Source organism: Condylura cristata, unplaced genomic scaffold, assembly GCF_000260355.1.
Source record: "Condylura cristata isolate star-nosed mole 26May11 unplaced genomic scaffold, ConCri1.0 scaffold00009, whole genome shotgun sequence".
Lineage (NCBI taxonomy): Eukaryota > Metazoa > Chordata > Mammalia > Eulipotyphla > Talpidae > Condylura > Condylura cristata.
The window spans coordinates 43677998-43693030 of NW_004567110.1; the positions used below are offsets into that span (position 1 = coordinate 43677998).

The window sequence follows — 15033 nt, forward strand, 5'->3', positions numbered from 1 at the left end:
AAAAAAAAAAAACAAAAAAAACTTCCATATTGATATTGTACATACTTCCATACTGATATGTGTAGGATTTTATTATTTAACCAGTATCCAACTGGTGGGTAACGAAATTATTTATAATATTCTGTTATGAATAATCCTATTGTGTAAAACCTAATACATATATCATTTTACATGTGTGTGATAATAAATACGTTGATATATTCCTGTAGATGAAATTTACTGAGTCAAAGAATGGTCCTAAAATTTTGATATACATTGCCAGATTACAGCCAATGAAGATTTTACAGTTTTGTACTCTTAGCAGTAGTCTGAGAGATTTTTGTTTCCCCACAAATTTAGTACTGGTATGCTATCAATCTTATGGATCTTTGCCAATCTGGTAATTAAAATGTGGGTTTCAGTGTAGTTTTATTTTTTTTGTTCTTATTATAAATGATTGAGCATATTCTTTTGCACATTTTGATTCAATTCTGTACTTTATTTAGGTCATTGATATAGTTACATCCATTGTTCATTTTGAAGTTAGATTGTTGAACCTTTTATTTCTTTTTCAGGAAGAATGAGTGTGCCTTTACCAAATTTATATAAAAAGACCCTAAACACTGCTGATATTTAGTGTTTTTTTTTTTTTTTAGATTTATTTATTTATTTATTTGTACATACAGAAACTAGGTTATAGGCCAGAGATGCAGGGGCATCAGAGGACTCATCAAAGACAGAGTGGGGAGCAGAACAGGCAGATCTACGAAGTACACTGCTGAGGGGAGGAGTATCAGGTCAGGAGAGGTCTTCCACACCCTGTGGGTCACGTCCAGGGCAGGTGGGGATCGAACTCATGCAGAAGTGGCTTTTGATTCTTAGTGCTGCGCTTTAACCCGCTGTGCCACCAGGGAGGGCCCTCAGTGGTAATTTATTCTCATTAATTCATTCATTTTCCAACCTGCTTATACTAGTTCAAGATTTCTGGTTACCCTCAAGACTGAGGGCTTGAGGCAGGAATTAACGCTGATCAGAATGCTCTCTTCCGTTGCAGGTGCACTCACACACACATCCTTACACTCACTCTGACTGGAACAACATAGAATGAACTTAATGTGCACATTTTTGGGATGTGGGAAGAAACCAGAGTACCAGGGAAATCCACACAGACCTGGGGGAAATGTACAGATCCCACATAGACAGCGGCCTTGGTCAGGAATTGATTTTTTTCTTTTCATCAGTGTTGTAATGGAAGGACTTAGAATGAAATGATATTGAAGACTTACTGTACAAGAGTTTCTGGGAACATATCTGAAGTAGAGTTGATGGGTTATAGAGTATGTTTAGATTTGGATTTACAGGAAATAAATTTACAGTTGCTTTGTAGTGGAGAACCAGAAAGCTCTCTGAAGTGTGTGTTAGCCCTTCATACTACTAGGAGAATTGCTAATTTTATATATTTGATTTCATTTTTTATGATCATTTTAACTGAGATTTAATTCAAAGTTTATTATCATTAATCTTTATTTTCCTTTTCCATTTTCATTTAAGTTTTTTTAATGGATAAAAGTTAAAAATGCAAAAGAAGTGCAAAATCTCCTAGTTTTATGCTCAGTGCCCTTTCTACCTTGTCCTCCGAATTAGTGACTTTTGGTTGGTTAGGTTCCTTTCCATAATCTTTTACACATATATAGGCACTATACTCTAGCACTCTAGACACATTTGTTCTGTAATTTCCCTTCTACAGAATGTAAAAACTTCCATATTGAGGCCCTCCTTGGTGGCGCAGCGGGTTAAAGCACAGCACTGAGAAGCTAAAGCCGCTTCCACATGAGTTCGATTCCCGCCTGCCCCGGAGGTGACCACATGGCGTGGCAGACCTCTCCTGACCCTCCCGCTGCTCCCCTCAGCAGTGTACTTTGTCCATCTGCCTGTTCTGCTCCCCGCTCTGTCTCTGGTGAAGCCTCTCACCACCCCTGAGCCTCTGGCCTGTACCCCTGTTCTGTATGCAAAAATAAATAAATCTTAAAAAAAAAAAAACAAAAAAAACTTCCATATTGATATTGTACATACTTCCATACTGATATGTGTAGGATTTTATTATTTAACCAGTATCCAACTGGTGGGTAACGAAATTATTTATAATATTCTGTTATGAATAATCCTATTGTGTAAAACCTAATACATATATCATTTTACATGTGTGTGATAATAAATACGTTGATATATTCCTGTAGATGAAATTTACTGAGTCAAAGAATGGTCCTAAAATTTTGATATACATTGCCAGATTACAGCCAATGAAGATTTTACAGTTTTGTACTCTTAGCAGTAGTCTGAGAGATTTTTGTTTCCCCACAAATTTAGTACTGGTATGCTATCAATCTTATGGATCTTTGCCAATCTGGTAATTAAAATGTGGGTTTCAGTGTAGTTTTATTTTTTTTGTTCTTATTATAAATGATTGAGCATATTCTTTTGCACATTTTGATTCAATTCTGTACTTTATTTAGGTCATTGATATAGTTACATCCATTGTTCATTTTGAAGTTAGATTGTTGAACCTTTTATTTCTTTTTCAGGAAGAATGAGTGTGCCTTTATGATATAACTTGCTAATATTTTTCTTGTTCTCTGTGCTTATGCTGGGCTTTTCTTTAAAAGTTTAATTTTTTTATGTGTATTTTAAAGCTCTTTATAGCATTTGTACTCTTAACATAGTTAATAAAGGCTTTCCCACTTGGAGATTATAAAAATATTTTTAAGTTAATTGTGAAACTTTTATAGTTTTAATTTTCATCTCAAATCACTAAAAGAAACAACAGGGAAGTATATGTCTGAAGCTATTAAGGTTCAGGAGGCCAGTGGTGACAGTCATCCTAAAACTTCTATATGTAACACAAGCAGCATTCATGCTTTCATTTATTCAGGAAGCATTTATGAATTTTACCATGCCATTTTTGGTATTATTTATTATTTCAATAAATTTTTTAAAAATCGAAGTGCTTCTTGAAAAGCTCACTAATCTACAAAACAACCATGATTAGTTGCCTCTCCACCTCCCTTCCTTGACGAAGAGGAAAACTATCAAGATGGCATTATTGTTATTTGATTGAAAAAAAGGTCAGTTGTTTCTGATTTTAAAAATAAGCTATATGTGCCTGAAAACTATATAATAAATGCAATGTTTTCTCTGTGAAAGGAAGTCAGATAGCACAGTAACTTACATTCTTGGCGTTCAATTTGAACAAGTGAGGGTTTTTACTCTTTTGCCATTTTATTGATGATTTTAGATATCAGCAAGATCTATGATTGAGGCTTGCTATCACTGGACTTGATATACTAATAGGTCTCATTATTGGTATTTTAACACCCTAATAGAAATAATACATTCATTCTTAGTAGATTTGTTTGCCTTGGGTATATATTATATATGAATTCACATCTCAAGCTGTTCTAAATCTCAGATTGGCCATATTTATTTACTTTTAAAGAATTACTTTATTGTAAGATATTTATTTATTTCACATAGAAGAACTGGGCTATAGGCCAGTAGTTCAGGGGCTGAGAGGATTCACCAGAGACAGTGGGGAGCAGAACAGGCAGATCAATGAGATACACTGCTGAGGAGAGCAGCGGGAGAGACAGGAGATGTCTGCTGCACCATGTGGGTCAGGTCTCCCTGGCTAGGGATTGATTTCAGGCCACCTTCATGAGCCATTGAAGTGATAGCTCTGAAACTTAACCCCTAGCCATCAGAGAGGCCTTCAGATTGGCAGTATTTACAAGAAGAAATAGGAAGATGATTTATGATTCAAAAGTAAATACAGTCTATCTGAAGCATAGATCTTTGAAACAGTGTGCACAGAAGAAAAGCTACATCAGAAGTCCTAAGTGTAAAGGTTGGATAACATCCCTTCTCTCACTTTACAAATAGGAAAGTTAAGCTTTGGCTGATTTTATAATTTGCCTGAGAACATTTGGTTAGAGGTAGTAAGATTTAAACTTAAGTCTCTTGATTTTAAGGTCTGCGTTTACCACTAAAACAAAATTTGTTTCTAGTTATGTCACTTGCTGATAACTGAGAAATACATAAAAACTGTTTTTTATAAAGCCCACTAAAATTAAGACTACATTTTCTTGAAAGAATGTTTTATATATACTATATCAAAATCTTGAAAGAAAAAAACAACCAGAAAATCATGTAGAATGTTTCATAACATGGAAAATGACCAAACTGTTGTTTTAGATACTAGCTTGATATTTGGGTGGATTATGTAAAAACATTAAAATACCTGAGAAAGCATGTGATATGTTTATTTTAATAATGGAATAGCCATATGCATTAAATGATTTTTCCTAACACTTATGAAGCTATAGTGATAAGCCAGTTTATAAAACACTCAATAGGCATTTGGGTGATGTTATTTTAAATACATTGTTTTATTCCAAACTTTCTGGTTTGTGCTAAGAAAACTCACAGACTTTTAGAATTGAGAGATTTTCAAATTCTTCTAGTTTAATTCATTTTACAGGTGAAGAAAACAAAGAAGCAGGCTACATGCATCTGTAGCTCCAGCTCTACCTACCAGGTTCAGCCTGCTACCTTTATCACATTACTGTCTGCTTTGTTATATTTTTTGCTAGTGCAGAAATGTCAGGCTTATTTTTGTTATTTAAAGAAAAGATTTAATTATTTTTAGAGATTTTAGAGTTACAACATTTTTAGGGGTGTACAGAGAATTTCAGTATACCACCTGTCCCCATTTATGTATTGTCTTCCTTCCCCCCAAATCAGCTTCATCATCAGAATGTCACATTACTTTCAAACAATGCTTGAGCCTATTTTAACATATGATAGGTACTCAGAATTCATAATTCCATCCACTTTAGTGTTCACTGAAAGTGTTGTACATTATAATATGTATTGGAGTGATAGATCTATATAGCCTTCTACGACTGACTTCTTATAAACAATCTCTGTACTCAAAGATCTTCCAGGCCTTTTCATTACTTGATACCTTATTTTGTTAGTGCTGAATAATATTCTGCTTTCCAGATTTTCATTAATCTAGTCACCTCCTGAAGGACATACTGGCTTTTTTTTTTTTAATTTTTTTTTAAGATTTATTTATTTGTGCATACAGAACTGGAGTACAGGCCAGAGGCTCAGAGGCGGCAAGAGGCTTCACCATAGACAGAGTGGGAAGCAGAACAGGCAGATTGTCAAAGTACACTGCTGAGGGGAGCAGTGGGCGGGTCAGGAGAGGTCTGCCACGCCATGTGGTCACCTTCAGGGCAGGCGGGAATCGAACTCATGCGGAAGTGGCTTTAGCTTCTCAGTGCTGTGCTTTAACCCGCTGCGCCACCAGGGAGGGCCCCAGGACATAATGGCTTTTAAGGCCAAATTTCAAGTGTGCTCTGACCCCAAGGGGACTCTTATTAGTTATCATTCTGATTCTTTCTAGGAAACTAGATTGTTTATAGTACAGGTTACTGCTTTTATGAAGTTATTAGACTCCTGTGAATTGCTTACCACCAAAACCACTGGTATTTTCAATAGTGCCTTTGGCTTGAACTTCCCCTCCTTCTACTCAAATAAAGCCAGTTCCTTTGGGAAAGATTTAGAGTTGTGTTTTAATGACTTTCTCTCCACCTGCTTTGGAATTTCTGTTCCATTCCCTCAAAATGGAAATGAGGACTGTGGCCCATTTTTATGTGGGAGGAGGAGTCTTAGGTATTCTTGGCTTCCTTACTCTGACAAGAACCTTCTCCCTATTATGAGTAAGGTGAGGAGAAGTCTCTCAGTTCCCAAGTGTATTCAGCTCTCTGTGCCTTTGTAGAATTCTGATGGCCTGCCCTTCCCAGTGAGGTACTATATTCCTTGATGAAAGATTGAGGAGGAAGAGGCACCTATTTGGTTAGCTGCATGTAGGATATAGAATAGGTTATGACTTTAAGAACAACAAACTTTTGTTCTTAGGGAGATGTATTAGATTTTTTTTTTAAACAAAATATGCATTGACTTCTGACACAAAGTCTGAAGTTAGGCTAAGTGATACAACTTTCTACAAGACATCAATAATCTGGAGGGTGTGGAAGGGAATTTCCCAGTCCACCCGTAGTTCTGACCAGCTGATTATCAATTTTCCCATGATCCTGATAATTCAGTAGAATGACTCAAAGAACCCAGGGAGGTCCTATACCCATGATTGAAGTATAGTCATAGAATGATGGATACAAATCAATCAAAAACAGAGACAATTAAGGTAATATCTGGTAAAGTTCCAAACACAAAATTTCTAATATCCCTTTCCTGATTTCCTTTTCTCATGCCAATGTGTATTATCCTCCCTACCCAATTATGTATAACATGCACAGAGTATTGCCACCTAGGGAAGTTCACTCAAGTTTTCAGAGTTGTCCAGGAATTTTATGAGCTTTTATTTCCTGGGCATAATAGATCAAATCATTGGCCATGAGGTTAATCTCAGTTTTATCCCCCTCCCTTCCTCAGAGCTGGGCTATTACTTGTGACTGAAACCACCAGTCCTCTAATCACATGATTGGTCTTTCTGACACCCAGGGTCATCTCAGTAGCATTAATAGTGATGTGATCTAAGGTCCCACAAAGAATAGTAAAGACACTCATGTTAGCAAGTTCTAAGGAATTAGAGGCTATCTCCAGTAAGTCAAACAGGACAAAATCTAATCAAATTCTTTATTAAAAGTGATATGTTTTTTACTTGCTGTATGCCATTGGACAGTTTCCAGGAACTTAAAAATTAATTTTCTGCTCCTCCCTGGTGGTGCAGAGGGTTAGGATATAGCACTGCAAGCTAGTTGCAGCTGCCTCAGTGTGATTTCAATCCCTGGCGCCAGTGGTAACCCACATGGCGTGGCAGACCTCTCCTGATCCACCCGCTGCTCCCCTTAGCAGTGTACTTCATTGACCTGCCTGGTGAGTCCTCTCACTGCCACTACACCTCTGGCTTGTACCCCAGTTCTGTATGCATAAATAATAAATAAATCTTAAAAAAAATATTTTTCTGTATTTATGGTTGTTTGTTGGGGGTAGTCCTTAGATCTCCTCATATCATGCTTTCTTTTGATTAGTATTTGTATCTTCCTTCCCATCCTTTTATTTTCAACTTTATTATTATATTTCAAGTGTCTTTTTTGATTGCCTTGTGATTTTTTAAAAAAGATTTATTTATTTATGCATACAGAAATGTACAAGCCAGAAATGTACAAGAGATGCAGGATGGTGAGAGACTTCACCAGAGACAGAGTAGGAAGCAGCACAGGCAAATTGACAAATTACACTGCTGAGGGTAGCAGTGGGCAAGACAGGAGAGGTGTGCTGTGCCCTGTGGGTCTCCTCTGGGGCTGGGTCTTGAACTTGCACTGAAGTGGCTGCCCCTAGTTTACAATGCTGCATCCTTACCTGTTGCGCCACCAGGGAGGGCCCTGCATTGTGATTTTAAGTGTCTCTGCCACTCTTTCAATTGGGTGGGATCAAAGTTGCAGCTTCCTCAAGGCCTTCACAAGCACTACCAAAGGGATGAGGGAGGTGCTGTTAGCAGCTCCTTTTGCAGCTTTGGGAGAGTGAAAGCCTGGACGTTCCACTTGACTATTGGTGAAATGAGTAATAGTGGGACAACAGGTTAAACTAAACTAAGCTAAAGTGTCTGGCTAAACTAAAGTGGATGTTATGTAAGTTTTTCATCTTGCTAATAAGCTGCCTTTTTCCTGGTCCTAAAAAATGAATTTGTTTTTTTGATGAGGCATTATTATAATTGTTGAAGTATTTAATATTTATACAATGCCAACCAGATCATTTTGTATTAATAGTATTAGGAAAACTCAGGCTTTTCTGTGGAATAAGGGAGTCTGAACTCTGATATAAAGCCTCAATTGGTGTTGAGAGAACATTTTGTTACTTTATATTGCTCTTGGCAAGCTCAGTACATCTGTTTAGTGACAATACCCAAGTAACTGTTAGTGTTGGTTTTTTAAATCAAGTTTGAATTGAGTTACAGCATTTAAGTTATTTTTTAAGAATTATATGGAATTATGCAACCAATGAAAAAACAGTAATAATGACATTTTATTTATTGGCAAATTTTTACAACTTTTTCAACATTATTGAAGTATATCAAACTGTACATATGTGTTCAGTTTGATCACTTTTGACATGAACTTTTTTTCACAGCGTGTCTGACAGCAAATATGTGGGAATTTCCCCTTTCACATCAATCCTCCAACTTTCCAGTTGAATGCAAACACTGCCTAGAATTGGTGAAGACCCTATATGTTAAGGGCTTAGTAACTCAAGTGGTTCCATTTAAGATGCCAGGCATAAGTCCCAAAATGCTACCTATATTTGTGACCACATGGATATAAATTCACAAGGCTCCCAAACCCCTTCTTCAAGTTTGATAATTTGCTAGAATGGTTCAAGAACTCAGGAAGTAACTTACTGTCACTGGTTTACTCTAAAGAATGTAAAATGAACAAAAGTTCTTCCAATCCCTTCATTTAGGGGCTTTTACAGGGGTTCAGTTACATTGGCGCCATATAGTCATCTGCTGTTTATTGGTGATTGAATTCAAATCACCAATTGCTCTCATCTCAGGGGGTAGGGCTGAAAGTATATATTTTCCTATTTTGTTGGCCCCTGCCTACCCCCCATCTTCACCACTCGACAGCTCCTGACTCTTCATTCTCCAGTGGTAGGGAACTGCCTGAGGCTTTCTGGAACACACCTCTGCTAGTCCCTGCCTTTACTCATGCTGACTACCATTAGCTTTCTTCTTCATTGGCTTACTAAATTCCTTATCCCATGAAGTCTGCTGTTAGTATCATTTCCAAGAAGCTGTTTCTGAGCTCCTCCTGCTTCTCCTTTCTTATTCTTCCTGTTTAATGGACATGGTTTTATTAAAGCACCCACCAGATTATATTATTCCTTTTCACTTTCGTCTTCCAACAGACTGGGTATGACTTGAGATCAGAATAGTATTTTAGCATGGTGCCTGGAACCTAGCAGTGGAAGCTTAACTTGTACATATGTGATCCAGCAGCTTGGAATATTGAAGAAGTGTGAATATATCTGCATGACTTAGGGCATGGGTCTTCATGAATTACCTATATGATAATAGAGAGGTAAGGAGAAGCCAAACCACTAAGGGCTTCAAATGTCATCCTAAAGAGTTTGGATTTTTTGTGCAAGTGTTCGAGTGCCAAAAAGACTTTCTAAGTAAGAGAAATGCTAACTTTAGAATTCCCCAAATTGTTAGATGTTAACATTATGCAAAAAACTTGGATATAAAATAAGTTGGAAAATCCTGGGTTCAACCAATTTGAGTGGATTTCTTTTGGACTGCTGAGTCTTTACTGTGCTAATGTTCATTTTTAATCCTTTAAAGGATTTTTTAGTATGATGCAATTCATTTTATTTCCCAGATTTATTTATCATAGAGCCCTTTGTTTTTTGTTTTTGTTTTTTAATATTAGAGCTGTTTTATTTGGGGGAATGGTAGAGTAACTCCAATGAAATCATCCAGTGAAGTGTTATGTAGCCCAGGTGAGATACATTTAGGGCTTGACTCGAGGCTAATGGTGGGAGCAGAGTGTGCAAGGCCAAAACAATTACGTGATGTCTCCAGAGCATGACATCCAAGGGGTGATTTATCAGTAGATTTGGAAGTTTATACCATGATTTGATCTCATGGCCTGGTGTGAACTAAAGCACATGATGATGAGCGTGCCAAAATTTAGGACGGGCATGGTAGCTACTTGCTTGTGTATTGGTCAGAGATGGCTGCTGGGAACCTAGGATGGTTAGGCGGACATGACAGTGATATAAGCAAAATAGGAGACAGTCTAGCTTTGAGAAGATGATTATGCTTTGTCACTTTTTGATATGTTTATCACATAGAGCTGTCTAGGGACCCTACCTGTGGAGAGAACAGTACCACTAGAACAATGGGTATATGGATTTGAATTCAGATCATTGGACTGAGCTAATTTTCATTTACCTGCTGAGTCTCATATTGTTGCTATGCCTTAGGTATTTCATGTCTCCTTTATGAGACTGTAACTTACTAAATTATAGAATGAACACTGCACATTCCTAATCTCCCTCATTTTACTTTCACATACAGTTATGCTTGTCCACAGCTTCCCCACCACATGTAAATTCCATTGAAATAATTTGTGGATTTTTTCAAACTTTGGATTTTAGGAAGATGGAAGCATATTGCTTATCCCTAAATAGAGACTACAGTTGCTTTTGCAAATATGAGGAAGAGGCTTAATCAACAGTTTGCTCATTGCTTTGTTATTATGCCAAGTGAAATACTGAATTATTAATTCTGTAACTTGTTTCTGATTCAGTTAGTTTCAGTATAACAACAGTATTTCTTCATTTTGTTTATAGCTCCAAAAGGAATTCTTCATTTGTCTCCTGATGTTTATCAAGAGATGGAAGCCAGCCGCCACAAAGTAATCTCTGGCACTACTCTAGGCTATTTGTCACCCAAAGATATGAACCAACCCTCAAGCTCTTTCTTCAGTATATCTCCCACATCAAATAGTTCAGCTACAATTGCCAGGGAACTCCTTATGAATGGAACATCTCCTACAGCTGAAGCCATAGGTTTAAAAGGAAGTTCTCCTACTCCCCCTTGTTCTCCAGTACAACCTTCAAAACAGCTGGAATATTTAGCAAGGATTCAAGGCTTTCAGGTATGAATTCAAAGCAAAAACAAAAACAAGAAAACAAAACCATTAGTCTCAAATCCTTCATCTTTATCTATCAGAAAGCTCATTCTTGCCTGCTAGTGTGACCTACTAGCCACATTGTAAATTATTAGAAACACAGAGAACAGAAAAAGTTATATGCACATGCCTCATTTCATTTTATTTTCATTCTGTTCAGTAATTTTTGCTGCCTGACTCTTCTCCATTTTCCTTCTCCTTCTCCTCTTCTTCTTCTTCCTCCTCCTCCTCTCCCTCCTCCTCTTCTTTTTTTTTTTTTTTTTTTTTTTTTGGTTAATAGCATTTTACATTCTCTGTTCTTTGTTCTGGTTGTTCTTGGTTGGTGCATCTATATCCTCACTCTGACTTCCACAAATAATTCTGCCTTCATACATGTGGTATTAGTATTTAACACTAAATTCTCCCTTATTTTATATAGTAAAACATTGAGTTTTTCTAATGGTCATTTTACTTGCATTTCAGTTTTGAATTTTGCATTCTGTTGTTTGTAATGATTCAGGTATACTGTTAAGGTACAACATCCTTAAAGTCTGTTATCTTAGGAGTTCATTACACACGGTAATAGAATATAATGAAATGCTTTCTAGTTGTTTGGGGCATTAAAATCATGTATTTACTTTACTGCATCATATTTTGAACCATCTAGGGTAGCTTCTGTCAGATGGTACCAGCAATTCTGTTTTACTGGGCTGTCTAAAATTAGCTTATAGCTCATTTGTGTATGAATTTGGGGATGAAAGTTTTCTTCTATTATTTGTTCCTTTATGAAAACAAGAACAAGTACTCAACAGTTTCTAATGGGTAGAGTTTTCAAAAGAATTGTTAACTCTAGGAGGAGGAAGTAATTTTGTGCTGATTTCTTAGTTGCCTTGAAAATCATGTACTGAACTGTAACTGACTGCTAACTTGACTGGATGAACAGCAGCATGTTTGCGTGTTAGAAGAATGTGCCACTCCTTCAGACTACACTGTTTTCATTCCCTTTACTTTCAGTCTTATCTCTTAAGACCAAAAACTGTAATTTCCTTAGATATGCTCTAGAAGATCTGTATTGTTAGAATGATAATGTATTTATAAGAATTTAGATGAGTTTAGATATAAAATAAGACAGAAGATCATGTGTTTTGGGGGTATTTTGCATGGTGTTTTTTTTTTTTTTTTTGGTTGTTGTTGTTTGTTTGTTTTCCTCCACAGAAACTTGATTGATTCAAATCAATTGCCAGGTAGTTGTTAGTTTTTTAATTAGACTAGTAATATGAAATTAAAGAAGCTGTTACCACTCATTGGCTCTGCTTTCTGAAATTTTGAACACTTAAAGTTAAAATTTTAGAATTTGTTTTGTTGTTTACCTTAAGAATGATAATAAATCACTGTTTAAAAGAATACCTGGTTCATAGAGTTAAAGCACTGAAGAAAAAGCTAAATAATTCTTAATTATATCTGTAAGCTGCATAGGATGAACTAGAAATAAACTGTGGTAAAATTAAACTCACTGCTATATACAAATCTAGTCATTTAGAAATACCTGAGAGTAACACTGCATTTTTACAGAAACAAAGCACAAGTTGCATTCAAGCTCTGAAATGATTTTTTGCTTGGAGATGTCATTATGGTAGATGTAATTTAGCTGCCAGAACACTATTTCAATTTGTATTTATGTTAATTCTTGGCAATGATAGCAATTTTAACTTAAAATTCCTTTAGTGAAAATGTAGTCTGGTAGCCCATTATTGGACTGACTGCTCAGATCATTTTTTAAGAGCTTGTGCTAAGATAATATACTCTGATTTATGGACAAGTTAAACATTGTGTATTATGATTTTTACATACTAATGAATATGAACAGATGGTTTTAAAACATTATTGTGCTTTTTTTCCATTGAATGAGCCTGGTACTGATGTGAAGTACTGTGTTGCTGATGGATTGCCACCTGAAGTTGAACCTTGAACAGATTTTTGTGGGAAATGACTTAGTGTCCTGTTAGGTGCATAATACATCTATATTAATGTCACTGTAGAAGGTTCTTTGTGGTTAAGAGACTGGAAGTTTATTTCTTCATAGGCATCTTCTCAGGTATATTTACTTGATAGAAAAACATATTCTTTCTATTTCTTAAATGTTTTAATTGGACTGTAGCTTAGAAATTATAGGACCAGCTTGTTATGGATTTCATGCTATTCTGTTATTTTTATTTCTGGAATTTGAAAACAATAAATTCTTTTTTCTGTGTTTCTAGGTTAGTACTTATTAAATTTTGTTTTATTTTGTATACTACATACATATTATTGTTTATTGAATATTGTATAAATTCTTTTTTTAGTCTTTCTTACCCATTGAAATTTAAGTCCACCAGTGCCATTGTATGTGACAACTATATTGTGTTACCAGGTAAAAATATATTAGTGTACTGAAAACTAGGTTGCTTTAACTTAAAATTTTTTTCATTTGCTATTTTCAGTTGAAATTTATAAATTACAAAGGGATTTATTTGCTCACCAGAATATAGGTGTTATACCCACATGGTTTTGGCTAAATCGGCAAAACAATTGAAGTTATTATACAATCAAAATAACTAATAATAAAGGTGACTTCATAGAGCAGAATGTGATTGAACATTTACACATTCTTAGTAATTCTTTTATCAGTGCTTGGGCTCACCTCAAGTTTTTAATCACATTTTAGAAGCAAGTTTTAGATTTCTGTCATTAAAAAAGTTGCACTTTTAAAATTTTGTTGAGTACACTTGTTGAGTATTCTCTCTTAAAACGGAATGTTTGTATTGATTTATTTTTTTAAAAAAATTTATGGCAATAGTTCAATGTACTTCAGACATTGTCCAGTCCACGTAGTACACTTGAATAATGTCTGTGCATTTCATAAAAATTCACTTGAAGTTACTCTTACGCCATAGTGTTTTAGAGTCCTTTGTTGCATACCTTGAAGCTCGTTGATTATAATGCCAAAAATACTTCAAATTACTCATTTTTAAAGAAAGTTATGGGAGAGATCGTTTTGAAATGTGTACTTGAACTAAAGTAGAAAACTATTTTGTTGTGTTATAAATTTCCATTATTCTAAGTTCTTTGATGTTCTTCTCCATACAATTACATTAGTAATTAATTTGTACAACTAAGTATAAGCAGTTCCCTTGTTTAAATGAGTCATTAGAAAAATGATTAGATTAGATTAGAAATTAAAATAAATTATTTTGGTAAGTTATTTTTTCAAAATGGATTTAATTTCAATTTGTTGTTCTGAGCCCCACATTTTGAACATTATCCACTAAATAGAATTGAGTCTAAAACTGTCAGAGGAAGATATAAGCTACATTTGTTGTTCTCATATAAAGAAGTTCTTAATTAGTGTCTTGATTAAACCATAGTCAGTTTATTTTACCAAAACCAAGTCATGTCTCCCAGAGGGGCTTTTCATTATTTTGTGTTTTAGGTGTAAGTCCACTTTCAGCAATACGTGAATGTCAGTAGAAGGCTTTGAAATAATCCGTAAATTAAGGAATTTCTTTTCAAATGCAGTTCAGACAATACATTTCCATTTTCATGAAGTTTAATATGGTCATAGTTACAAACTTCTTTTAATTGTGTTTTTTTTAACATAACATATAACATATTTTGAAAACAATATTTTGAAAAGGGGTTTGAAGGGGGGATTGGCCAATCTGAAAAATAAACTTTCCTTTTTCTTACTTTCCCTGCATTTCACTTTTTGTAAACCATCTGTTTATCACCAATGTAGCTCTTTGCTGCATTTTTTAAAAGGAGGGCTCCATTTTTTCCAACGAGAAGTACAAATAAAACTTTGTAGATTTCTAATAGGAGAATAAGGAGAAAGAAGCTATACATGTATCTTATTTCCCTATTTTTAATTTGTCCTTGAAATAAAACTTACTTGCCACTTATTATCCCAAGTTTTCATTTATGCTGTTACACAAATGATTATGTAAAGAAGAATTGCTGAGTGCAATGAGTAAAACATTTGTGGATTTGGCATGGGGTCAACAGATTTTGCTCTGCTTGTAGTCACTCCTTAAAAAATTCCCTTCTTCTCTTTGTCCTCTACTCTATCCCAGGAAATAGTAGAGACTGGGTTAATATTTGAATTCTACTGGAATCTTGATCTTCTTGAACTGATCCTAAAAGTCAGGTTTGTTTTTCAAATGGGCAGCCCAAATTTGTACATACTGAACTGTTGTTTCTGGCAGCTTCAGACCTTGATATTTTCACTGGACGTATGTGTCATACAAATTACCATATA

General features: G+C 35.3%; 1 protein-coding gene across 4 annotated transcripts in view; it reads left to right on the forward strand.

Moving 5' to 3' along the window:
• Positions 1-15033, forward strand: part of STAU2 (staufen double-stranded RNA binding protein 2) — a 229572-nt gene that overhangs the window by 108948 nt on the left and 105591 nt on the right. For all 4 annotated transcript variants that reach the window (XM_012723014.1, XM_012723015.1, XM_012723013.1 and 1 more), the window contains exon 11: positions 10420-10727. In XM_012723014.1, the coding sequence (XP_012578468.1) occupies positions 10420-10727 (308 nt within the window). The remainder of the gene's footprint in view (positions 1-10419; positions 10728-15033) is intronic.